Source organism: Mus caroli, unplaced genomic scaffold, assembly GCF_978045245.1.
Source record: "Mus caroli unplaced genomic scaffold, Mus_caroli_1 scaffold_20, whole genome shotgun sequence".
Lineage (NCBI taxonomy): Eukaryota > Metazoa > Chordata > Mammalia > Rodentia > Muridae > Mus > Mus caroli.
The window spans coordinates 24,238,507-24,265,285 of record NW_028227275.1 but is presented as its reverse complement, the minus strand read 5'-3'; the positions used below and the strand labels follow the sequence as shown (position 1 = coordinate 24,265,285).

General features: G+C 41.3%; 1 protein-coding gene across 11 annotated transcripts in view; it reads right to left on the bottom strand.

Moving 5' to 3' along the window:
• Positions 1-26,779, bottom strand: part of Cpeb3 (cytoplasmic polyadenylation element binding protein 3) — a 184,791-nt gene that overhangs the window by 102,533 nt on the left and 55,479 nt on the right. For 9 of the 11 annotated variants that reach the window (XM_029472535.2, XM_029472532.2, XM_029472531.2 and 6 more), the window contains exons 3-4: positions 14,741-14,900; positions 1,812-1,868 (exon numbers count right to left, since the gene is read on the bottom strand). In XM_029472535.2, the coding sequence (XP_029328395.1) occupies positions 1,812-1,868; positions 14,741-14,900 (217 nt within the window). The remainder of the gene's footprint in view (positions 1-1,811; positions 1,869-14,740; positions 14,901-26,779) is intronic. The other 2 variants (XM_085834101.1, XM_085834102.1) reach the window with 1 other exon arrangement.

The window sequence follows — 26,779 nt, the reverse complement described above, 5'->3', positions numbered from 1 at the left end:
GGCTCCTTTGCAAAGTTTTTGGTCTATAGATGCTGGAGAGGCAAATTGGCCAGACACTTCTTCCAGGGCTTTTGTTTTTGGAAACAAGGTGTGGAGATCACACTGGCCTCTAAGTTTTTAGGCTATGACTTGCCCTTGGCGACTTTCATCTCACAAGGAGCACTGAGCACTGAGTAGTAAAACAACAGCAGGGGTTCTGCAGCTTTCTGATCACATAGATATCGCGTCTGCCCAGTACCACCCATAAGGCATGGACTGATACCTTATTCCCCCCAAAGCAAATAAGGTGCTGCCTATAAACTGATAACGAAGCCTGGGAACACACGAGCACACAGATACATACTAAAATTGTATGAGAGAAACCAGGCCCAAGAGTGTATGGAATATATCAGAACAAAGAGTAAACTCCCTCCCCTGGGTTCCATAAGGACGAGGACACCTAACAGAGCAATGGCACTGGCCTGTTATCTGACCACCCAGTTGTGCTCCAAGGAACCCATAGGCTGAGAACTCCTGGCTGTCCCTGGGACTTCATTTCAGCTATAACCCCAATGGTGATGAAGCATACTCTACCCGTGGCCCTGCCATCATTTGTTCATTGGCTCCCATCCTATGCCTTGCTTCTAGGACCTCTATAGTCTCAGACCTCACCTCTGCAGCTCTGCTCAACCCAGAGACCTTGTGGCTTGGCTCTGTGTACCTCAAGCAGCTCTCCAACTGAGCCTTTCTTCTGTCTCTAGCTACCAAGGGACTGCTTCTGTTTGTATTAGCTCTCTTCCTCTGCCTCCAATAAGAACTGCTTCAACTCCTGGACTCTGCTGTAGCCTCATTTACCCTTTTCTAACCTACAAATATACATGTTTATAGAAATATTTGCCGTGCTGTGTGCAATGAGTGATATGAAATATTCAGGCACAGTTCTCTTACACCAGTCTCTAATAGCCTAAGCTGGCCTCAGGGACTCTACATAGTGAGTATAACTTTAAACTCCTGATCTTCTTCTGCCTGTATCTCTCAAGTGCTGGGATTACAGGCATGTCCCTACCCCTGACTAACCAAATCACTGAGCAACAGAGCAACATTCTGGGTAATATATATATATATATATATATATATATATATATATATATATATATATATATGTGGCTCTAGAATGTAATCTCATAATTATACTGACAAAACCACGTTTGACCAGCAAAAATGCTAAGCTGACATCTATAATATACAAATTTCATTGAAATCCCTAAATGTCTCCCTTGAAACATCTATGACTATTTACCACAATGAGAAACTTATGAGTTATGTGTAAATGAGGTAATTTATTTACCCGGGCTTTCTGCTTCCTCCCCTCCCTATACCTCTCCTTCTTTTATTACTTCACCTACTGGTATTGAGAGACGCTGGCAAGTATTTCCCGTTATTAATATAGAACTTTATTTACACACACAGGCAGCAGGCCAGATTGGTTCCCGGGGTTGTGTTCTGCCAAGGCTGGTTCAGAGCAGCAAGTTTTCAAGCTTTTGCTTACTCAGAATCACCTACTTGACTCCTAACGCAAACAAATCCACCCTTGAACTTCCCCATTCAGCAGGTCTGCAGGAGCCCCCAATAATGTGTGGTTTTAGTAAATTCCCAAGTAATGCTGATGCTGCTGGTACAGAAATCCTGCTCTGGGAAGCACGTGTAAGGCACAGTAGTCTGTGCCACGCTCGCTCGGTGAAAGGTGAGACAGTGAAAATCTAAGTAAGCAGAAACTGCATGTTGCAAACCTGACTGATACTTTTATAAAGCTTTTTCGTATGAAGACTTACTGTTAAGTGCCATAATGTTATCTGTTCCTGGATGGTGGAAATTTATTCCCATGCGTCCTGGAAAATAAAGCAATTTTATTTTAAGCACAAAGAAAACATTGTTCAATATAATTATTTCAAATACACTGCAAAATATAAACATTACAAAACACTACAGATTAAATCTATAGCAACGCTATCAAAGCCAAAGCATTTACAACAACTTTAAAATCAATTCATAAAACACAGACATAAAAAGTCTTAAAACAAAGCCAAAGTCTCAACACAAAATACAATCAAACAAAAAGAAGCTTCCATTATAGTCTGAAATTTGTACATCTCCAATGTTAAAATTTCAACAAGTCAAATTCTTGGACTAGCATTTTATTTAAACAATCATTCATTAATGCCCTTCAAATTAAGGCATCAAAAAAGAAGAAAAAATTTACAGATGTATATATAAACATGAAGTTTAGAGAGAATAAAAAAATACAGTTTCATAATGGCTCAAAAATACAACATAATTACCAGAGGAGCAAAATGAAGATGGTAAAATGTTTCCAAGTCAGTGGGGAAAGACTGGCATAAAAATCCTGCATTATTATGTTGACCCAAAGCTACTTCTGTTTCTGGGGGTTGGTCTCTATGGTGGGTTGCTGTTTCTTTTTTTATGACTATGTAGCCCTAGCTGATCTAGAGCTTACCACATACACCAGGCTACCCTCTAACTCACAGAGATTCGCCTGTCTTTGCCTCCCACAAGCACTGGGATGTACCACCATGCCTGGACCCACAACTAACTACTCTGTGACAAATGTGACTTTCCAGATTGTCATCTTTATGAATAATATGGGAATTGAAACTTCTGACCACATCGGTTGATTTCCTATTTTGCATACCTCGGAGATTAAGAATCATTTTTTTTTAATTTTTAATGAGCTGTGAAACTGAACTAAAGCAAAGAGGCAACAGAGGCCTGTGTCCTGTGCACCCTAAAATATTTACTCAGTAGTCCTTTACAAAGATGGAACCACTGATCTGTAAGGTCATAAACAGAATGATGCACTGGGGTAAAGAGTGAGAGCCGTGGGGGATGGGGTGGGTAGGATGAGAGGCAGAAGCACAGAAGGAAGGGTTCAGAGGCACAGAGGAAGAGGTGCAGGAGTGAAGATGACAGATGCAGGCATTTGCTGCTTTTTTTCATTATCAGAGACAAAATGGATGTAGCAAAAATAAAAATTAAACTCAGAGAGTCTTGTATAGGAGGAAAATGTACTATGTAAGATTTCATGACCAATTCCTTCAACAAAATAGGTACCAGTAAAACTAGGTGTGGTGGATCACCCCTGTAATCTAAGAACTTGGGAGACAAGAGCAGTCTATAGTTACATAGTAATACCCTGTTTCAAAAAAAAAAAAACAGTCAAAAAGATATTAAAATAATAACTAGGCATGATTTCTATGTATTTGACTCTGTAATCGAGAGTTACTTTTAGACATGTACTCTACATGTACTCTACCACTGAGTTTTCCTATAGCTCTAAAAACATGTTCATTTTATTTTATAGCCACTGCTTTCAAATGTCAGTCATAGCTGGGGAAGTATAGTCTGTATAAAGCTAAAGATAAAGGTTTCGAGGTTTTTCCTTTGTTTTACAACAGATACAGTTTTATATATAATGGTCCAAGAGGCAGTTTCGACTTGGTATTAAACTCTGTTTCTGGGGACTGGAGGCAAACATCACATTACCAAGCTCAATACCAGGGGAAAATGAAAAAACAAAACAAAACAAAACTAAAGTCCTCGTTCAACTTCACTACTTTGTGTGTGTGTGTGTGTGTGTGTGTGTGTGTGTAAAAGAATGGGAAAAAATCAATGCAATTCTCAAAATATAATAAGGGAAACATTCCTAAATATATGGTTTCTGTAGAAAAACTATTTGATATTAGCTACAAGCTAATTACTAGGAGTTTAAAACGTATCCCACTGTTGACGACATATTTCTTATAATTCTATTTGTGGCTGTCCCATAAGACTTCTATGGTTTTCTAATTCCTAGGTCAGTTTAGGGTCTCTGACAGAGCCTGTATCACACGCAGTGCTTCCTGCTACCACCACCTAGATCAAAAACTACTCACAAACACTTGTTACAGTGACAACCTTGACTCAATAAGAGAATTTACATTCTGGTCTCAATTAAGTCAATGTTCTTTACACCAAAACTAGCATTTATGAAAACCAAAAGTGATATCCTCTAATTCTGCTTCATCATATTCTAGGGTATTAACCACAACAGCCAGTTGCTGAAGTCTACATAAACTCTTATCAAGACTTCACACTCACTGTCCATTAGAACCTAAGGAAAAACAGAATCTCTTTACTTAGACAATGGCATGCATTGATGGCCTCAGCACACAGGAGACATAGGCAAAGTAAAAACCACAGGCTCGCTGGGTGTGGTGGCGCACGACTTTAATCCCAGCACTTGGGAGGCAGAGGCAGGTGGATTTCTGAGTTTGAGGCCAGCCTGGTCTACACAGTGAGTTCCAGGACAGCCAGGGCTATACAGAGAAACCCTGTCTCAAAAAAACAAAAAAGAAAAAAACAAAACAAAACAAAAAATCCACAAGATCAAGGCCTGCCTGAGCTGCACAGTGAAGCCATCTCAAAAACCAACCAATCAAACAAACAAAAAAACAAACAGTACCGGGAAAAAGTCAGATATAGTGGTGCACAGAAGAGATCTGTGAATTTTAGGCCAGTCAGAGTTACACAGTGAGACCCTGTTTAAACAAAACTTGAAAAGCAGGACCTCTTCAGTCTTTAGTGACTATTCAGAGGACAGGATGGGTCCTTAAAAGGCATCAAATGGACCTTAATATTACTACAATCAAGAGGATTTGTCAAGAACAAAAAATAAGCTCAATTTTAGTTAATCTTCATTCAGTTTAATTCCTGTAAAAATTTTTTCCAGCTTTACTGCATCAAATAACTTTTCTTTCTATTTTTAGATATTTTATTTTCCTTTCCTTGTTTCCCTTCAGAAACACCCCCTATCCAATCCTCCCTCCCCCTGCTCACTAACTAACCTGCCTTCCTGTCCTGGCATTCCCCTACACTGGGGCATTGAGCCTTCACAGGACCAAGGGCCTCTCCTGCCATTGATTCCCACAAGGCCATCCTCTGCTACATATGCGGCTGGAGCCATGTGTGCTCTTTGCTTGGTGGTTTAGTTCCTGGGAGCTCTGGAGGTACTGGTTGGTTCATACTGTTGTTTCTCCTAGGGGGCTGCAAATCCCTTCAGCTCCTTGGGTCCTTTCTCTAGCTTCTCCATTGGGGACCCCGTGCTTAGTCCAATGGATGGCTGTGAGCATCTGCTTCTGTATTCATCAGGCTCTGGCAGAGCCTTTCAGGAGACAGCTATATCAGGCTCCTGTCAGCAAGCACTTGTTGGCATCCACAATAGTGTCTGTGTTTAGTAACTGTATATGGGATGGATCCCCAGGTGGGACAGTCTTTGGATGGCCTTTCCTTCAGTCTCTGCTCTGCACTGTCTCTGCATTTCCTCTGGTGAGTATTTTGTACCCCCTTCTAAGACACTTTGGTCTTCATTCTTCTTGAGCTTCATGTGGTCTGTGAATTTTATTTTGGATATTCTGAGCTTTGGGGCTATTATCTACTTATCAGTGAGCGCACACCATGTGTGTTCTTTTGTGACTGGGTTACCTCACTCAGGATGATATTTTCTAGCTCCATCCATTTGCCTAAGAAGTTCATAAAATCATTGTTTTTAATAGCTAAGTAGTACTCCATTGTATAAATGTACCACATTTTCTGTATCCATTCCTCTGTAGAGGGGCATCTGGGTTCTTTCCAGCTTCTGGCTATTATAACTAAGGTTGCTATGAACATAGTGGAGCGTGTGTCCTTTGTTATATATTGGAGCATCTTCTGGGTATATGCCCAGGAGAGGTATAACCTGGATCATCAGATGGTAATATGTCTGATTTTCTGAGGAACCTCCAAACTGATTTCCAGAGTGGTTGTACCAACTTGCAATCACACCAGCAATGGAAGAGTGTTCCTCTTTCTCCATATCCTCGCTAGCATCTGATGTCCCCTGAGTTTTTGATCTTAGCCATTCTGACTGGTGTGAGGTAGAATCTCAGGGTTGTTTTGATTTGCATTTCCCTGATGACTAAGGATGTTGAACATTTCTTTAGTTGCTTCTTGGCCATTTGGTATTCCACAGTTGAGAATTCTTTGTTTAGCACTGTACCCCATTTTTAATAGGGTTATTTGGTTCTCTGGAGTCTAACTTGAGTTCTTTGTATATACTGGATATATATCGAATGTAGGGTTGGTAAAGATCTTTTCCCAATCTGTTGGTTGCTATTGACAGTGTCCTTTGCCTTACAGAAGCTTTGCAATTTTTTTTTTTTTTTTTTTTATGGTTTTTCGAGACAGGGTTTCTCTGTGTAGCCCTGGCTCCTGGCTGTCCTGGCACTCACTTTGTAGACCAGGCTGGCCTCGAACTCAGAAATCCGCCTGCCTCTGCCTCCCGAGTGCTGGGATTAAAGGCGTGCGCCACCACGCCCGGTGAAGCTTTGCAATTTTATGAGGTCCCATTTGTCAATTCTTGATCTTACAGTATAAGCTATTGTGAACACACACACACGTATGGTCACTTGATCTTTGACAAAGCAGCTAAACCTATCCAGTGGGAAAAAGTCAGCATTTTTCAACAAATGGTGCTGGCTCAACTGGCAGTTAGCATGTAGAAGAATTCGAATTGATCCATTCTTATCCCCGTGTACAAAGCTCAAGTCCAAGTAGATCAAGGACCTCCACATGAAAACAGAGGCACTGAAACGTATAGAAAAGAAACTGGGAAAGAGCCTCGAGCACATAGGCACAGGGGTAAATTTCCTGATCAAATAATTTTTCTGTTTTCTAGGATGTTGCCCTTTTAGCCTGAGTTTGAGCACAGCTACACGTCCCTTTGGGCTCTTTCCTAAGGAGATAGAAAATCTCACCTTGGAAAGGGGGTTATCGTTGCCTGCCCTCACTGGATACTTGCAACTCCGTCTTTCTTAAGAAGCAGAACAAGAGGCTCCGACAGTGTCTTGCAGGCAGAAGGCATCACTATTACAAGAAAAGCCCTGTAGTTTTTAATCATTCCTGGACTTCTCCCTAATTTTTTTTTCAATGAATTTTGGATAAACCGGAACATAAACCTTGTGAAAAGCTCCAATGCTAGATCCCTAGAATCAATCACCTAAATATAATCTAAGTTTCCTGATAACTAGAATTGTGTGTGTGTGTGTAAAGTTACATATGAATATTTAGGTTAACTCTTCTATATCTTAAGCTATAGTGATTAGAATATAAAATGTAATCTATTTTCATTGAATAAAAATTAGGATATGTGGAAAATAAGATCACTAAAGACAAACATAGTCAGTGTTTATGTATCTCTTTTAGTATGGAGGACGTGCATGAAGCGTGCAACCATTGCATAGTCTTTTCTTAGTGCAATGTACAGCCAAGCTTTAACTCTTTTTAAAGGATTTGGGAGAGAAGATGTGTAATGGCAGAGAAAAGCCTGATGCTCAACTCAGACAAGGCCATTTCTTTTTACTTCATTTTGCCCAACAAATGCTGCTGTTGAATCAGCTGTGAAAACAGAAGCAAGTGTGTGACATCTGGTGATTCTGTTTCTGCAGTCTGGTGCTGCCAGTGTGACATTCTGTCACCTGTCCAGGAGTCTGCTATTTTTAAAGTGTTCTTGTCAGCTAGCTATCTTTTAAGTGTAGTGTAAAGTGTAAGGTTTCAAAAGCCGGAGGGCATCCTTGGTCTTACTAAGTTAAATGCAGATATGGAAATAAATCCAAGACTGCCCTAATTTGCCCACATCTCAGGACATAACAGACAAGAGTCAGGATGGAGACCAAGGGTGGAGAATGGAGTTACATTTGTTTATTTAGAATGGGGAAAAAAAATCACAACTTTATAAATTCAATTTATTCATATTTCAAAATCTACCTTATTTCAGAGCCCAACTAAACCCAACTAAATTAAAAGCTGGAAATTTTATTAAATTATGATTACTACTATGAAAGCCATTTCTTCAGCACACTAACACATCTTTCTCTAATCACCCACTACCCTTTAAAAGGTACTCAAACAGCTACAAAGCGAATGTCAGTGCTTCAAGAAAATATTCTACTAGATTTTTACCTATTTTCTCTATAAAGTTAGAGATATACTTCTAGAGAAAAAGTACCATAAGGCATAAAAATATGATATGTAAAAAAACCACCAAAAGAAACCCAGTAAAGTTGGATGTGGTCTCAAAGGCTGAGACAGGAGAGTCTTGAGTTTAAGGCAGGTTGACTCCACACAAGACCCTGCCTCAGAACAACAGAAAGGGGATGCAGGGGATGCTGAGGCTGGTGAGAGAATCAGCAGGGAAGTGATCCACTAAACCCAATGACCTCAGCTCGGTACCCAAGGTGCTCACCAGGGGAAAAAGAGAACAGATTCCTACAAGTTCTGTTGTGAACTCTAAAAAAACAGATAAATAAGTTATTTTTTAAAAACTAAATTTCTTTTACATGGTAATGGCAAAATCTGGTACTATACTATAGTACTATAGATCTGCTCCAAATAACCAATAAGCAAAACCATGAGCTCAGGACTGAAGTCAATGAACAATTTTGGGCAAGTTTTTGTTTTGTTTTGTTTTATCTCCTGGAAGGGCAGGCTGCACTCTGGGCTCCAATCACAGAGTTCCTAGACCTAGGGCGCAGACATGTGCTACCGTCACATTGTGACACCCATAAATTCTTAAGTCCTTTGTCCTTGTTTCCTTAATTAGCTCAACTGAACTAGAATTTCAGAACTTAGTGCCCAGGTATAACCTTCCTTCTATAACTGCTAAATGATGAAAATGCATCAGGCAAGGTAATGCACACTTTTAGCTGCAGCTACAAAGGAAGCTGAAGCAAGATGGATCTCTACCGAGCACGAGTCCAAGGGCAGCCCAAATAACCAACTAAGTCTCAAAGAGAAGAAATGGTTGAGAATAGATGGACAAGAGCAGTCACTGCTGAATCAAAATCTGCCATGCCCTTGCAGTTTGTAGGGTCTTTCTGTCTTTCTTCATTTTAGGTGCTAGGAATCTAACTGAGGTTCAAGATGCTTGGCAAACTGAACTACGAACATAACTCAGAATTAGACAACTGTGTAAAGGACAAATTGGCATAGGCTTAAAGAAGTTGACATTGTGATTCAAGCTACTAAATAAGCCACATATTGTCTTCTGGAGGAAAGAAGAAAAATTCTTTTCTAAAACAAGGGAAGCAAAAATTCCCAAAGGGAACCAATTTTGTGTAAGTCTCTGTCGTGTACCATTTCAATACAATGAATACAGAAAAGTGTCTCTACAACAGAAAATGGGTGGCATTCATATCTTCTAAGATTCTGTCGATTTAAATGTGCTAAGGCACTATTACCAGAAATGAGCTATTTTTTTCCTCAGACTTTTTCGGTATACCTTTGAAAAGCAGTCCCTCAGTCTGGGTTCTCAACCAACACCTGTTCTTTTCATTTTTCAAATCTCAGTTCCATGAGTGACAAAGGAAGAGAAAATTTAAATACTAGAAACAGTTCATCAGGGACCACCCCAGTGAGCAGACAAGAAAAGGGTACATGGGATGAGGGAAGCCCATCCCTTCCTCTTGTTGCCACCCACCTGCTATATGGTGCTTTCCCAGACAGAGGAGATAGCTGCTGCTTCCTTACTTAGTATAGCAGGGAAGGTGACAGATCCATCAAGCCTAATGACCACAGGTTTCCAGGTCAGGAGACAGTCTTATACAAAGACAGAACTGCTCCCCTTATTTCCAATACTGGAAGTTTTCTTTTCCTCCCACTGCCTGACCTCTGTTTCCCAAGGATTTCTGTCATTAGAAACCCATGAGTAGTGGTATCACGCCTTCAGTCTCTTCTTGAAACCCTCCGTTCTCTTCAGATTGAGGCGTCTCTCATACAAAGGGTGTATAAAGGGCAAAACACAAGCCCTTATTCTGTCTCTCTGCTACAGCCAGACTGAATTGGCCCAGTGACTGTAACAGAGTGCACCATTCTCCTTTCCTTTTCCCTGAAGGCTATGTGTGCCGGGATTCAAACCAAGGGCTTCATGCACACAAAGCAAGTGCTCTACCATCCATCTATATACACTTATACACTATATACACTTATACACTTATATGCACAGAAGGTATTGCTCTGTGATACATCTAGACTGACCCAGCACAAGTACAAAAACAACAGAAAAATTGTGAGGTGTAATTTACTGAAATAGAAGTCTTGTTTCCTAAACTTCCTGTTCTCTCACACTAGCCCTTAAAAGAATGACTAAAGCCGGGCAGTGGTGGCACACGCCTTTAATCCCAGCACTTGGGAGGCAGAGGCAGGTGGATTTCTGAGTTCGAGGCCAGCCTGGTCTACAGAGTGAGTTCCAGGACAGCGAGGGCTACACAGAAAAAACCTGCCTCGAAAAAAAACAAAAGAAAAAAGTAAAATAAATAAATAAAAAGACTGAAAGCAGAGCAGTGGTGGTGCACATCTTTAATCCCAGACAGAGGCAGACAGATCTCTGAGTTTAAGGCTAGCCTGATCTACAGAGCAAGTTTTAGGACAGCAAGATCTTCACAGAGAAACCCTGCCTTGAAAAACAAACAAACAAAACCCACAAAAACCCCAAAACAACAAAAAAAAATGCTTGAATAAAATGATTTTTCACTAAATATGTCTTAAATAATAGATACTGATATCTTCTCTATGACTATCACTATGAATATATACCAGGTCCATTTTAAGTATATCATGAAATAATTCATGTCTTATTTGACTGCTTGGTACCTAGTTGGTGGAACTATTTTGGAAAAGATTAGGAGGTCGTCTTGTCGGAGGAGATGTGTCACTAGGGCTGGATGCTGAGATTTCAAAACCTCACACCAGGCCCAGTCTCCCCGCTCCCTCCCTTCTCTCTCTCTTTCCTCCCTGTCTCATTGAATCTCTGACTCAAACTTAGGTTCAAGTCTCAGCTACTGCTCTAGCTCCATGCTTGCCTGCCATAGTGGTCAGGAACTCACTCTCTGAAACTGTAGCTAAGTGCCCAATTAAATATGTTCTTTTATAAGTTGCCTTGGTCATGATGTCTCTTACAGCAATACAACAGTAACTAAGAAAACTATGCTATGCAGATGTACAGTTTTAAAAAGTCAAGTAATGGTTGTTTTTCTTTCTCCTACATGTGGCTTTTGAAAATGATGGTTTAGCCCTCAATAATCACTACTTATTTAAGGAAAATAAAAACAACTATTTGCAGCCAATATTTAGCTGTAGTCTTCTCAAGAAATAAATCTGTACTGGCATGGCTTAATTTACTACAGAGATCAAGTAATAAGCATTCCGTGCTCCTCACAGAAAATCACATGATACCTGCAAAGTTCCTTTGCTAGGGAACCCATCTTCCCATCTTTTTATTTATTTATTTGGTTTTCGAGACAGGGTTTCTCTGTGTAGCCCTGGCTGTCCTGGAACTCACTCTGTAGACCAGGCTGGCCTCGAACTCAGAAATCCGCCTGCCTCTGCCTCCCAAGTGCTGGGATTGAAGGCGTGCGCCACCACTGCCTGGCTCCCCATCTATTTTATATGCTGTTTTATCTTAATTAAGAGGCTTTAAAGAGGCTAATATATCCAGTTCACTAGCCAACTAAGGGCAGATAAAGAACTCGAATCTAGTTTGGATCAACTACAAAGTTAGAAAGGCTGTGTTTTGAAACTTCATCTCCTCTATAGAAAATGTAGAACACCTGGGAACCTCTTAATAAAGACTGCTAAATACCGTGGCTATGTCTAGGTACTAAGCCTTCTGCAGGCTTTTTACCACTCTTATTTTGTTCTACTATGTGTTGTTTGATTTTTTTTTTTATAGAGTTAGGCAAGAATGTGGGGGTTTTTTTTCCTATAGAAGAAAAGAAAACTGAGTTCTAAGACAAATAACACCAGTGTAAACAAGCACCCCAAAATCCAACTCTACTTGAGTTTTGAGAACCCTTCCCGACACAGATATCTGCAAATAATGTTCCCACATTCAAGAGGGAAAAGATCAAGACCAAGAACCTAAGGAGGCACAGGCAAAGCATTTCCTAGAAGCCACACAGTAGGCACCCAACAGGTCATCTATCTCCTGATGCTCAACGCATTCTGCTACTTCTATCTTTGGACCCATGGACTGTCACTATAAATGTCCCTCAAGCAACTTATTCACAGCAGTACTACCTAGGGTAAAGCAAAACTGGAAAGTCTAATCTTAAGTTCTATCAATAAATTATAAAACCCAGAGAGAAACATGGGTATTTACTACCATGGAAAATAGAAACAGAAAATAAAAACCTATGACTACACCATCACAATGTTTCTTGTGTTTTTAGTTACTTATGTGTATATGCATGTTCATGTGTGCAAATACATGTGTGTACACAAACATGAGGATTCACTATTGTGGAGATCCAACAAGAGGACAACCTCGGGTCTCCTTCCTTAGGTACTATCCACATGCTTTTGGTGAGGTTTTGGTTTTTTATTTGTTTTTGAGATGGGTCTCTCATGGCCTTAAGCTCACCAGGCAGGCCAGGCCCATGGACCAGTGCATCTCAGGGATCTGCCCCTCTTCCCAGTGCTAGGATTGTGAGCACAGGCTAGCACACCCAGCTCTTTTTACTAGCTTCTGGAGACTGAGATCAGGCCATCATGGTACAAGACAAGTACTAAGACTGAGCTCTCGCTCCAGCTGGCTTTTTATTCTGTTTATGTATTAATTATTACCTTCCTATTCTGACAATTTTCTTTCAATTTAAAATTAAAAGTACCTTAAGCATTTTCTTTTCTCCTCCTCCTCCTTTGTTGTTCTTTGTGGTTTTTTGAGACAAGTCTCACTACACAGCTCTGAGTTGCCTAGAACTTGTTATGTATAAACCCAGGCTGGCCTTGAGCTTGTATCATCCTCCTGCCTCTGCTTCCCAAGTGCTGAGATTATGATGTGCACCACCATGCCCAGTGTCAAAATATTTTCTTAAAGGTGCATGTGATGTCATTGACCACAGGGACATAGTGATGTCACTGACCTCAGGGACATAGTGATGTCACTGACCTCAGGGAAGTAGTCTGTTTATAGAAAAACATGCAGTAGAATATGAAAAATTGGGAAGTTGAAACCATATTCAACTATAAAGTACATACTCAAGGTCTCCCAACTCGTGGGGCCATAATACATGTATGGTGAAGCAGTCTATTATCTCATATTTGCTAGTAAAGAAAAGGCTGCAGAGATAGTGGGGCTGTAATTTTAAAAGGCCACCCACTGTGAATGGAAAAGGCATTTACATTACTCTGTGATAAGTTCCTACCCTCTGTCACTATGCCAGCGCTATGCGTAAGGAGGCACAAGTAGCTCCTGTTTTACAAGCATACATAAGATTCTAAAAAATGTTGTAGTGACCATAATCTGAATTCCTCTCCTAGTTTTTACCTGGCACTCAGGAAGATGGGACAAGAGGGTTGTCCTGAGTTCCAAGATCAGTCTGTTCCAGGATAGCCTGAACTCCATAGTAAGACCAGACTCAAAAAGAAAAGAAAGCAGAGCAGAACAGAGAAGGCAGACCAGAAAAGGGACCAGGAGCCAGGAGGGATACACATGTGAGGATAACCAGGGAGGCTCTCAGGGCAGCGACAAATGACAAGTGTAGCCTGAAATGAGTCTAAGAAACCAAACCATCTGTGAATATTATTATTTTTACATCATTCACACCTCTAAGTGTAACATGCTTCAAATTATCGTGGACCTAATCTTTAACTGGGGAAAGATGTGGTAAGTGACTAAATTTAACAGCAGTGTTTCTCTTCTTTGCATAAGGCCTTAAGAATCTAGCTTTCCCAAGTCATTTTATGTTCTCACGGCCTCCTAGGACTACTTCTCTTCACTGGGAATTAAGAAAAGCAGCCAATTATGAAAAGGATTTCTGGTGAGGACACCTTAGCCATGTCCTTGATAATGGCCTAGGCTGCCAGAGAGGAGAAAATCCTCACAGTTCCAGAAGAGGAAGAGTTCACACAAGATGGGCATCCCTGGGGCAAACTGTTTAGCTTTTAATTCAAGTCCTAACTCAAAATGGAGTGGAGATTTCCACATCAGGAACTTGCATTACAGCATTTAAGATATTGTAGGGTCTCTAAAATGTTAAATAATCTATAAAAAGAACTATTTGTAATTTATGAGTTTGCATGGACTCTAAAATTAGGAAGTTCTACTAATGTTGATCCTGGAACGTTCTGCATCATACTGATCTCAAACCATGCATATACTTTAAGACATCTTCCTTGTACTTTAGCCCCCACTTGGCAAAGGGCCACTGGCTGCACATAGGCTGTGATCTGATGCTCCTATACTGGGAAGGGATAGACTATAATACACTGGAAGCGCAGGATGAGAAACTTTATGAAGGAGCCTTAGAGACTGATTTACTAAACATCACTTTCTTGAGGTACACCTGTACTTAAATGAATTCTGCAGATTCAGTGAAAGATTCCAAATGTACAAAGCCCAGAAAATTTGGCTTCTGGTTTCATGCTTATAACCATGACCTCAGCTACCCAACAGAGACTTCTGGCAGATAAACAAATCAAGGTAACCAACCATGATTACCATAGGTAGCTGAACCCAGGTTAAAAAAAAAACTTTAAATACATTCCACAATGCTTTACAGAAGCAAAACAAACAAACAAACAAATCAAATCAAAACAAAAAAAATCACAATTATTAAAAAGCTGATTTTTGCTTAAAACACCAAGCAAGAATGGACATATGAATATTCCTAACCTGCAAAATGATTCCTCCACATTATATCAGCGAAACTCATTGGTGGGCCACTGGGAGGGTAGTGTTTACCTTTCAGAGGCTCATGGTCAGTCCTTATCATATCCATTAAGGAGTTCTCCAAGGAGTGCAAGTTAAAAGTGTCATAGGGCCTACTCCGGTCCTAAAAACAAAAACACAGAACAAGACGATACATAAAATTACTTCATAAAATTAACATATTTGTTCTGCTTCCTGCTGCAGATTGGCAAGTTGAATGGAAGTTACAGACAATTCTAAAAGCACATTCACCTTTTATTAGGAATAATGTCTTAGCACCAAAATATTCAGAAGCAGCGTCTACGGTTAGGTTACAGAGCCTCCTTTTCCTAGTCTGCTGTGTAAATGCTCTGTTCCTTCAGACTGACTTTCTCTCACAGGAAATGGGTCAGATGTCCTACTACCTTTGCCTTCTACCATCCACTCCCTGTCTCCAGTGAACACAGACTTCCCACGCTCCTAGAGAACCACAACAGAAGACTTAGTGTAAAACCAGAGCCACCTTTCCGAATAAACACCTTCCTTCAGCCTCACCTTTGAATGAAGAGGCTGAGGCAACAGGACCAGCAGTTTGCAACTATGTAGCAAGTTCCAGTCATGTCTGAGCTATGGTCACAGGCATTGTCTCAAAATAACCAAAGCAAAGTCATGACAATGATTTCAATGTAATTATAACAAATCACTTTAATATTTATGACCAGTAAATTCCATACGTGGGTAGTTTTATTTTAAAAAAAAATGTAAAGAGAGAAAGATAAGCTTAAGACAGCTGACAGTGGAGAACTGACCCCTACAAGTTGCCCTCTGACCTCCCCATGTGTTCTGTGGCATGCACTTGTACACACACACCCGTAAATAAATAAATGAAAAATATTTTAAAGCAAGAAATAAAAATTCATGGTGAAGAGGAGACTAAATGACAACTGTCTGTTCAGGCTGTGTGACAGTGTGGTGAGTCTTGGTTGTTATTCTAGCAGTTAGAAGGCTACGGCAGGAGGCTAGCCTGGGTTATACAGAAGACCCTGACCCTCCCTCCATTTGCCCTAAAAGAAAAGGTTGTCTCACAACATTCAAGATTCTTTCTGGCTAAGACAGTCTGGTTTGGTTGGTTGGTTGGTTTTATTTTTTTAAAATACTTAATGTCATCTTTCAAGGTGAGTAAAAACATACTACCTATTGTATGTTTTTACATACAATTTTAAAAATGAATTTAACAATGATTAGAACTCAAAACCAGTACCCTTAAGGAGTATAAAATTATGTCTCATGAAGTTGGCCCAATCCACCCAGGACAGTAAACAGTAACTTCTATGGAAGCATCATATTACATGCAATTACTGACAGCACAGTGGTCGTGAGTTCCTACAGGAGAGGATATAAAGATTAGGTGACTACCTAGCAGGAAAATTGGTGAACATATTCAGGGGAGTGTTTGATGTATCTAAATTGAAATGATCCTCAAATCAGTCAAACTGTCAAAATCACATGAGGTTCTGGTTAAAATACAAGTTCTTGGGCTGGGGAGATAGTTCAGTTGGCAAAGCGCTTCGAGATCTCCCAGACCCTCATAAAACTACAGTCTGTGATGGCATGTGCTGTGAAGACAGAGGCAGGAGGATCCCTGGGGCTCACTGGCCAGCCAGGCTGTCCTGCTGAGAGTGTAGGCTGAAATGAGACACCCTACCTGAAGAGAACAGTGGATGGCTCCTGAGGACCAGCATCCAAAGTTAAACTCTAGATCCTACACTACTGCACTCTCTCCCTCTCCCTCTGTCTCTGTCTCTCTTCCTTTCCCTCTCTCTCCTGGACTCCAGATCAAAACATGCTTAGTAATATTTTATAAGAAAAGCCATCAAGATGGTCAGTGAGGAAAGGTGCTTGCCACTGAGCCCAACACTTTGGAAATGGTGGAGATGGTAGAGCATGTGTCCCAAAAGCTGGGGACTTTAGTCTGGATCCATCACTCAAATAGAAAATTCATCATAACATATTGTTATGAAATAAAATTCAGCAAGGGGGTATCCTTGGCGGCTTGAGCCAAGGTGTGGCAGATGACGACTTAGGCAATTGCTAGGTCCCTGGGGGCAGGTCAGCAGAGTCTCCTGCATGCTAACACCTATAATCACAGCACTCAGTAGGCTGACACGGGTAAGTGGGACTCCCTAGGCAGTTAGTCTAGCTGAATCAGGTTCAGGTGAGAATCTGTCTTAAAAAATATGGTGGAGACTGACGGACAAGGATTCCTGACATCAACCCCTAGCCTCTACAAACAACCAAGCACATGTGCACACATACACAAGAATGCACAACAGCTACCTGTATGGTGTACATGACAACAATGGAAAGAACACAAAATGTCGGTGATGCCACATCCCAGTACTGGACACAGATTAAACATCTAGAAGACTAGAGGAGCCGAGGAGCCAACGCTTCTCTTTTCCCTGTCCTTTCTTCCCGGGTGCCTTCCCCAGGGGAGGAGCCCTTCTTGAAAAAGGTATGCTTTCCCCAGAATCCCGTTCTATACAGAATTCAGTCCATTCTATTCAATGAGCTTACTATTGAAAAGTTTACTAGGGGAAAGGGCAGCAACCCTCGTCATGTGCACCACTGGACAGGGAGCCTTGAGGCCACGTCAATCTGCTCTAGCTGGCATGGATCACTATCACCCAGTGCACCCTACACATCTGCTTCTGCAACCCTGAGCTTAGCCTATCTAGAGCAGACCATTATCTTCTCAGTGCCATTATCTTCACATCCTGTTTCACAAACAGCAGGCCTTGAGCTGCTCCACCCACTGTTGTTTGTCCTATCTTGTCCTGCTGGTCAGTCCACTTAGTCTATATGTAGCTAACAATGCTTAACCAAGGAAGCTGGTCAGGAAAAACAGAAAGAAAAGAAAAAAAAAAAAACTAAAAACTTTGCAAAATTGTTTAATAGAAATTATATATATACAGAAAAATAATCTACAATTCATAGATCTCAGAAATTACAAATGGTAACGAAGACTTCTGAGTCCAGGCCAAATTAAGCTATGAGTGTGAGACCCATTCAAAAAGGATGGGGAGGCAACGGCAAGATGGTTCCTTGGGTAACAAGTTCTGTGTGGCAACCCTGAAATCCTCGGCTCAATCCTGGACCTCTAGGGAAACCAACTTTTAAAACTGTCCTCTGGCCTCTACATGTGCACTGTGGCATGAGAGCACCCACACACAACAACACACAACACCACAACCCAGAAACCAATCAGGTATGCAAAGAGCAACCAACTCATAAAGTTTCCCCACAGAGGAGAAAAGGAAACCATTTTCTGTTTGGCTTCAACAAGCAGCTCCCCAGAGGACTGAGAACACCTGTAAGTAACACAACTCATTGTAGGAGTTCTCTGAGAATGACCAAAGCCAGGGAGACGCTTGCACACAACAGTCTTCTCTCCCCATGCATGAGCCCCGCTCTCTCTCCCCTGCCTGACTCAATGCATTTATCAAGTGTTTAAAATGACCTCCCTACTCAAGGAGGCAAAGGTGAGGTGCTTCTGCAGTGCAGCACTCCAGGGAACTGGGCAGCAGGGATGGAGGGTATGAGTGCAGCCTGGGCTGAGCAGAGACTCCCACCTGAAGAAACAGCCTCGTCCCCTTCTTGTAAATTAAGCAAGTAAGTCAGTAGTGAAAACTTAGAGTGGTTGTACCAGGGTCCAAATTCAATCAAATCCATGTGACCTCCTCTTCTCTCCTCCCATACAAGCAACCTGGCTCACTTGCCTTTGGCCACTTACCCTCATCCAAATGACAACGAATTAACCCCAAGAAGAGGCTTGGTCACTCTCCAGCCCATCCATGGCTCTGACTCTTAGTCCTACCTCATTTATGCCCTGTCTGTCTGGCTTGTCTATACTTAGGTATATCCTTTCCCAGAAACATAAAGTAGAAGACCATAAAAGCCAACAGTAACTGAAAGCCAAATGATGGAAAATAACCATGGCAGGTCAGCAAGATGCATCAGTGGGTAGTAAAGGTTTAGGCTGAGCCTACTGGCCTGAGTTTGATCCCCAGGATACACACACACATGGTGAAAGGAGAGAAAAAACTTCTTCAAGTTCTTTGACTTCCATAGGCAGGCAGGCAGGCAGGCAGGCAGGCAGGCAGGCAGGCAGACAGGCTCCCTCTTGCGCTAGCTCTCTCCCATCTCCCTTCTCTTCTCTCTCTCCCCTCTCTCCCCCCTCTCCTCCCTTTTCTCCCTCTCCTCTCTCTCCTCTCCTCTCCTCTCTCATAAACACACACACGTGCACACACACAAACTACCTAAAAATAAAGTTATAAAATAACCATTGTACCTTGTAATATGCTAGGCAACTGAACTTGATGTCTTCAGTTCTCCACCACCCTTGGGATAGGAATTACCCCACATGACAGAGAGAAACACTGAAGTAGACAGAGTAACTATTCAAAGTTAGGCTGCAAACCTACCAGTCAGATATATAATTGGCAAAGTTTTTTTCCCCATTTAGTAAGCTGCCTCCTTGCTTGAATGATGTATCCTTTGCTGTATAAAAGTCCTTTTAGTTTCATGAGGTCTCATTTATTAATTGTTGATCTTAATGCCTGTATAATCAAGGTCATATTCAGAAAGTCCTTTTCTACGCTAATGAGCTCAAGCCTATTCCCTACTTTTTTGTTTTTAAGATTTACAGATTTATTTTATTTATGTGAGTACACTGTAGCTGTCTTCAGACACACCAGAAGAGGGCATCAGATCTTATTACAGTTGTGAACCACCATGTGGTTGCTGGGAATTGAATTCAGGACCTCTGGAAGAGCAGTCAGTGCTCTTAACCACTGAGCCATCTCTCCAGCCCTATTCCCTACTTTCTTCTGTTAGGTCTTTGCTGTTACCCCAATCTGTAGAGTTGATTTCTAGTCTTCAGGCCACTCTGAAGTTTAGGATTCAGACTAAGACTGGTCCCTGATCAGCATGGCAGGCAGGGTAGCTTAAGTTCCAATTGGAACTTGATTTCAGAAACCCTAAGTAGTCCCAGGTTGACATGGTGGGAGAGGTAGGCTATGTGAAAGCAGGCAGGAAAGGAGACTGACTTGGGGTAAAGGCAAGGGTCGTTGAAGTAGGGATTGGGGTCTAGCTCCACATGGCCTCAGGCCCAGAACCTCTGGGGTTGGTGGCCTGGCTGGAAGTGGGGCTAGGCATCTAAGCTGGCTCTGTGAATCCAGCCTGCAGCTCTTTCGACAGACAAGCCAGGGAGGCCTTACACTTGGATTTTCCTTAGCTTCTCTGGTGCTAGGATCATAACAGGTGCAAAACACCGGCATGGCCTGTCTTTTTAAAAAGTGGATATTTACTCTATAACTTAATTGATGAATTTTTCTTCTCATACACACATACATAACACTACAAAAAAAAAAAAAAAAAAACTAAACTAAAATCTCCAGTCCTATCTTCTTTTTCAGATCACTATAAATATTTGGCATGTATTTTTGCAAATGTTTAAAAACATGAAGTTGGCCCTTCCGAGGAGTCATGGATTTGGTGTCTATAAGCTGGAAAGCAGGGTATAAATGCTTCAACAGAGGTCAGCTATGCTGTAACACATGTAGGCATTTTACTTCCCCAATTTCTCAACAATATAACAGCTATTTACACAGTGGGTCCTGTAAGTAATCCAGAGCTGATTCAAAGTCTCATGCACTCAAATGACCAAGCAGGTAAAGGAGCCTGGCACAGCTGGACAGACAGCCTGAGTCTGATACCCTGAACGCACATGGTCAGGAGAGAACTAATTCCCACAAGTCACTCTCAGACCTCACTGAGCACCCCCACAACAACACTAAGGAAATAAAAATATTCTAAGAAATTAAAGTTTCAGTAGGATATGCATAGGCTGTATACCGATGCACCGTTTTAGGAACATAAATTTGGTTACCTGCACAAGGAGCCCTGAAACCAGCCCACCAGACACCAAGCACTGTGTTTCCATCACTCTGTTCTCCATTGCTTCTCTCTAACATGAAGATGCACGGGTCATGTCGTTTACTTTCTTTGGCTAATACTGTACTTCGGTGACAGTTCCCTTTTAATAAGTTGGTTATATTTAGCCTCGCTTTCCCCTCTTCTATCTTTCCTACAAAGTAATTGAGTCACTATTTCAGTGTACGATCTATGAAATCATTTCTGATTTGGGGGTTTCGTTCCTTCTCCCTATTTTTCTCAGCATGCCCACTTGATCCTTTAACTCCACACTTCTCTGCTCGCTCTACTTTGGCACAACTGTCCCTCAACCCATGGTTCCTATTAATATCAGTACGAATGCGGGAACAAGGATTTATGGACCTTTCCAGCCCTGAGTAAAAACCAAAGAGGTAATAAAGACATACGAGTCCAGCGTAGAGTAACTCTGACCACAGACGCGACTAAGAGAACTACAGGGAACAGATCCGACACCTCGAGCTGGCTACTCAATAGAACCAGCAAACAATCACATAGGTAGTAACATAACATTTCTATGGATGGCAAAGTGTAGGATTTATACTTCTAAACCAACTATTGCTATAGTCTGTTATAACCTCTCAGAAAAACAGGGTTCAGAAATGACAAGCAGTTTACTGAAATGACAAGCAGCCCAGCATACGTTACCCTCACAGGAAAGCTTCGTATAAATAAAGGGAACCCTATCTAACCTTGTAGGGAGAGAAGAAAAAAGCTCACCCAATACAGAGTTTCTTTTCTCCTTAAGTATGGAGTCCCTCAGTCGATAACCTCTTTGAACCATCTCCACTGAGACTGCTATAGCTGTAGCTGGAAAAGGTGCGGTGAGCCCACACCCTCTAGCTCACTGGAAAACTCTACCTAACCTCATGCCTTTATACAATGGACATTTTTCTTCCTTTTCGGGTGGGAGCTGAGAGGAGAGAGTCTAGCTGTGGATTTGGATTTCCTTTTTCATTTGTTTTGTTTTGTTTTCTAAAACAAGGTTGTTCCTGTATATCTCTGGAATACTCTCTATAGACCAGGATAGCCCTCTAACTCACAGATCCACCTGCCTCAAATCTGGCTTGAATATCCTTTAAATCTGTTTTGGGTTGTTTTGGTTTTGTTTTTGTTTTTTTTTTTTAAGTCTTTGGTGCAACATTTTTTCAACAATCCTCAATATAGACTTGAATAAGATTAAGGCCTACACAGAAATTATTAGTTCCATCTTCTATCTTCTCGAAGATGACTAATTCCAATTACCTTAACCTTTTACCACATTGTGTTTTTCTGGCTGTGCCAACAGCAAACCAAGATAACTGAAGTTCTTAAGTGGTTTTGTAAAACTCAAGAAGGCTGAGGTGTAACACAGAGTGCTTGCATAGCTGCACTCAGCCCCAGGCTTGACTCCTAGCACGCACTGCTTAAAAGGGATTGTTTGCACACGCCCATAATCCCAGCACTTGGGAAGCAGAGGAAAAGTCGGGAGTTTAAGGTCACCCTCAGCTATTTATGGAGTTCCAAGCCAGGCTAGGCATAAGATCGTCTCAAAAGCAACAAACAAATAAACAATGAAAACACAAGATAGCAGTCTTTCCTGGTTTGAGCCTGCTGGGTTTCATGAACAGGACTCAACTTGAGGCATATTTCTGCCTAGTCTCTTCCTGCTCAGTCCAGTTCTAAATTTTTCTTCATGAAGCTCTTAACATTGGGCTTTAGCAAAGCAGGTAAGAGGAGAGACTCCATACATCTGCTATGGGGAAATCTCTTATTCATCTGAAATGGCCTTACATATTGAGGCCAGATTCTGCAAGGAAAGTTCTTGAGAAATCAAATGTACAAAAAAAAAAAAAAAAAAAAAAAAAAAAATTGCTGACTGTGGTAAATAGATCACACTTAAGCAGTCATGCATACTTTTGTCATGTGATTACAAGATCAAGGGGGTGTGGCTCAAGGATACAGTACTGTTCTGCATGTATGAGGCCCTTGGTTCAATGTCCAATACTACAAGACAAAAAGGGAAAGGGAAGAAAGGGAAGAAGAAAGGGAAAAAGAAAAGGATAGAGCCAGACATATAAAGCCAGGTACATGCTTGTAATCTCGGCCCTTGGGAGGCTGAGTCAGAAGGGTCGTCAGCCTAGGCTACACAGTGTGTCCTTGCCAACCAAGGCTATAGAGAGACCCTGCAAAAAGCTAAGGGGGAAAGAAGAAGGTGGAGCTATATTGGCAGTATACTAAATAAAAGGCAGAAATCAACCCTAAAGGGGGTACAGAAAGGGCCAGCAGTGACTACAATATAGAACAGACTTATGGGGCTACCAACATCAAATCTTTTCCTTTCCTGGTTTATTTCATGTATGTATGTGACTTTTGCAAGTGACTAGCTGGGACTGGCAAGATGGCTCAGCGGGTAAGAGCACTGACTGCTCTTCCAGAGGTCCTGAGTTCAGATCACATGGTGGCTCACAACCACCTGTAATGAGGTCTGACGCCCTCTTCTGGTGTGTCTGAAGACAGCTACAGTGTACTTATTATGTATATGTATAATGATAAATAAATCTTTGGGCTGGAGCGAGCAGGGACTGAGCAAGCAGGGTTGATCGGAGCAAGCAGAGGTCCTAAAAACTCAATTTCCAACAACCACATGAAGACTCACAACCATCTGTACAGCTACAGTGTACTCATATACATAAAATAAATAAATAAATAAATCTTTAAAAAAAACCAAACAAACAGAAAGTGACTAGCTATTACATTCCAAACCATTGCTTGTTAGTCAGCAGACTATTATCCTGAGCAGTTCATTAACAGTGTAAGGGGAAGCTTGGTCCTCACTGACAAATCCTATCTTATGATGACATTATGCAGCTCTCCATAGTCTTCCTTTTTACTGATTATAAATGTCAACCTTTCTACATGGAGCAAATTCAGGTACAGCTAAACATTCCCTCCCCACCCCAATCCACCTCAATATTCTGACTACACTGTATCTTTTTCTTCTTTCTTCTTCTTCTTCTTCTTCTTTTTTTTTTTTTTTTTTTTTTTTGATATACCGTTGCCTTAGGTTGGCCCTTGTGGTCTCCTCCTACTGCTGGTCTCCAGCAATCCTTCTACCTTGACCCTGAGTAGCAGCTGCACCTAGTTAGTCCCTCTTCCTCTCCTACTCTGTCTCTTCAGACAGGATCTCACTTTGCAGCCCTGGCTGGCCTCGCCACTCTGTCCTACACTCACAGAGTGCCTCCTCATGCTGTCCCCACACAGCACCGCTTCTGTTTTCCTTACATACTTGCCACCCTCAGTAAACATTAAGTCCCATGGAAGGGGAGATGTGCACACAACAACTTGTACATGGATGCTTACAACAATGTTATGAAGTTTTTCTAAAAACCAGAAACTACCTGAATGTCTATCAGGGGGTGCACAAAATGAGGTACACGCAGGACTGCATATTACCACTAAAAGCAAATGAAGCCCTTGATACCTGCCAGAGGAGCCAAACTCAAAGAACCTTATTACACTGTTTCAATTTTCTGAACTGATCAGAATAGGAAATTACCCATATAGATACAAAGAAGACTGATTGCTGGCTAGGAGGAGGTAATCTGGGGAAACCGCAAATGACAGCAATGGATACAACAGAGCAGCTTCTGGAGAAGATAAAATATTCTAGAACTAAATAATGATCCAGATAGTTTTATAATCACACTACAACCTAATATTAAAGGGCTGAATTTCATGGTGTATAAATTATACTTTGATCAAATTACATTAAAACAATGTTACACAAGCTAGCCAGGTGTAATGGTATACACCTGTGATCTAAGCACTCAAAGGCTAAAGCAGAAAGGTTGTAGGTTGTAGGTTAGTCTAGACTAATAGTGAAATCTTATCATTACAAAGTTAAAAAGAGTGCCCAGTGGCACATATCTATAATCCTAGAACCTGGGAGGTAGGCAGTAGGATTAGGTCAGCCTAAATTATACAGTAGTGTGAGACCAGCCTGGGCTACATAAGATCTGTCCCTTAAAACCAAACCAACAACAATAAAACAATTCTAAGTCTTTCTGGGGCTTTAATAGAAGCTATGACACCAAGACACCACCTGTAATCACCTATGTTAGGAATGGGACATCAGATCAAACTCTTTTGACCAATGACTTTGGAAGGACAAAGCCAAAGCCTTCATTATTTGCTCCATTCAAGAGCCACTAAAGGATTTGAGAAATAAAACCTAAAACAGATGGTAGTGAAATTCCAGAGTCGACATCCAATGGCAGATAAATAAATGACTATCACCATCTTACTTGTGTCACATCGCTAAGATTGCAATATGTCTTTAATGTTCCTTCAGGAACCTGCATACATGACCGTACAGCTACAAGTAGCATCTTCTCGTGCCTTCTATTGCTTCTGATTTTTTTAATCTAAAAATTTATGTTGTTTTGTGATATACTGTGTTCTTCAGTGACTCCCCTCAACCCATTTAAGACCAGGGAGTGTTTTGGTATGATCCAACAACTCCCTAGAAGCATCATGAGAACATAAATGATACATCAAGTCTACCATCTTCTGTTCACTTCAATTATTATCTGACCTGACGGCGAGATGAGGAAATGTACAGCAGAATTCGCAGATTCGCCAGAATCTGACAGGGGCCGCGACGTGAACGCTTCTGCTGTGGCCCCCTGTTATCCTCTTGATCTTAGATTTAGGACCTGTGCTGCTGCTTGGAGGCAAACAAAACCTAACTGACAGTTTTCTAGGGTTCTCCCAGAGCCTTACAGATAGTAGTCTACCCAATGTACAGATTGACACCTCTGAAATATAGCTCTTCACTGTCACTTCCTGGCCACCACTGAAAAAGTCGTCAGTGTGGATGAATGTATGTTTAATGTGCAGAACCTGCTAATTACCAGATAAACAAACTCCCTCTACACTGACAGAGTAGGTCCAAGGAATTACCTGAGCATTACTTATTACTCAGCTTCTATATGAAGAAAACAGGCAAACAAACAAAAATTTTACATCTCAAGTTTACCGGACAGTTCTAATTACAAATAAAATGAGGGCAGGTGAGATGGTTCACCAAAAAAGATGTATGCCTCCCTAGAGCCTGGCCACCTGATTTCCATCACTGCATATGAATCCCTGAAGTTCTCCTGCCAGCCACACATGTGCCAGACTCACAGACTAAACCATAACTACCATGTAATGGACAGTGCAGTGCCTTCCTGTGCTGCACGGCTCACTTGCATTATCTCAACATTTTACCATCCTAGGAGGTTGATGCTGCAATTCCCCTTTTGTTTACAAATGAAGATGCTGATATTAAATTCAATCCTTAATACGAATCAGGCAGTCTTGAAGCTGGTTTAGCTACACATAAACTATTTCAGAACAAAGTGCAATCTCCCATTCTGTTTAAATGTTAGCACATATAAGAGACATATTAGAATCGCTAAACATAAAGCAACCACATTAATTAAAATAGTTAGGTTTGGAAGGCTCCATAACTTACTTCCAAATAAAACTGCATTACTCTGGTAACAGTAAAGAACTTTTTAAAGACCATAAAGTAAACTTAGGAAAGATTTGGTCAGAAATTCTAAAATGTCCACATCACAGAGTGTATTCATTGTTTGGAGACAAGTCTTTTGTAGGCTATTCTGATCTCTACTGTGTTTGTAGCAGAGAGTGACCTTGAACTTCTGCTCCGCCAGGCTGCATCTCCCAAGAACCTGGATTACCAGCATTTGCTACCACACCCTGCTTATAAAATATTTCTTTAGAAGAAGAAATGTCTCTGTTTACTTTGGGATCTTATTGCTGACAAATTTTGCCAAGGGTTCCGAAGACTCTTTGTCCGAGCCGCCTTTGCTTCACATGTGCTTGTGGGAAGTCTTAATGAGCCAAGGATTAACGATGAAAACAAATGAGGCACAGTCTCTATGAGAAGCCCTGGCCAGCCATAGTTAACAGATAACAATTACATAATGAGATAAATGCAGTGACAGCTGTGTGCTTGGGAAT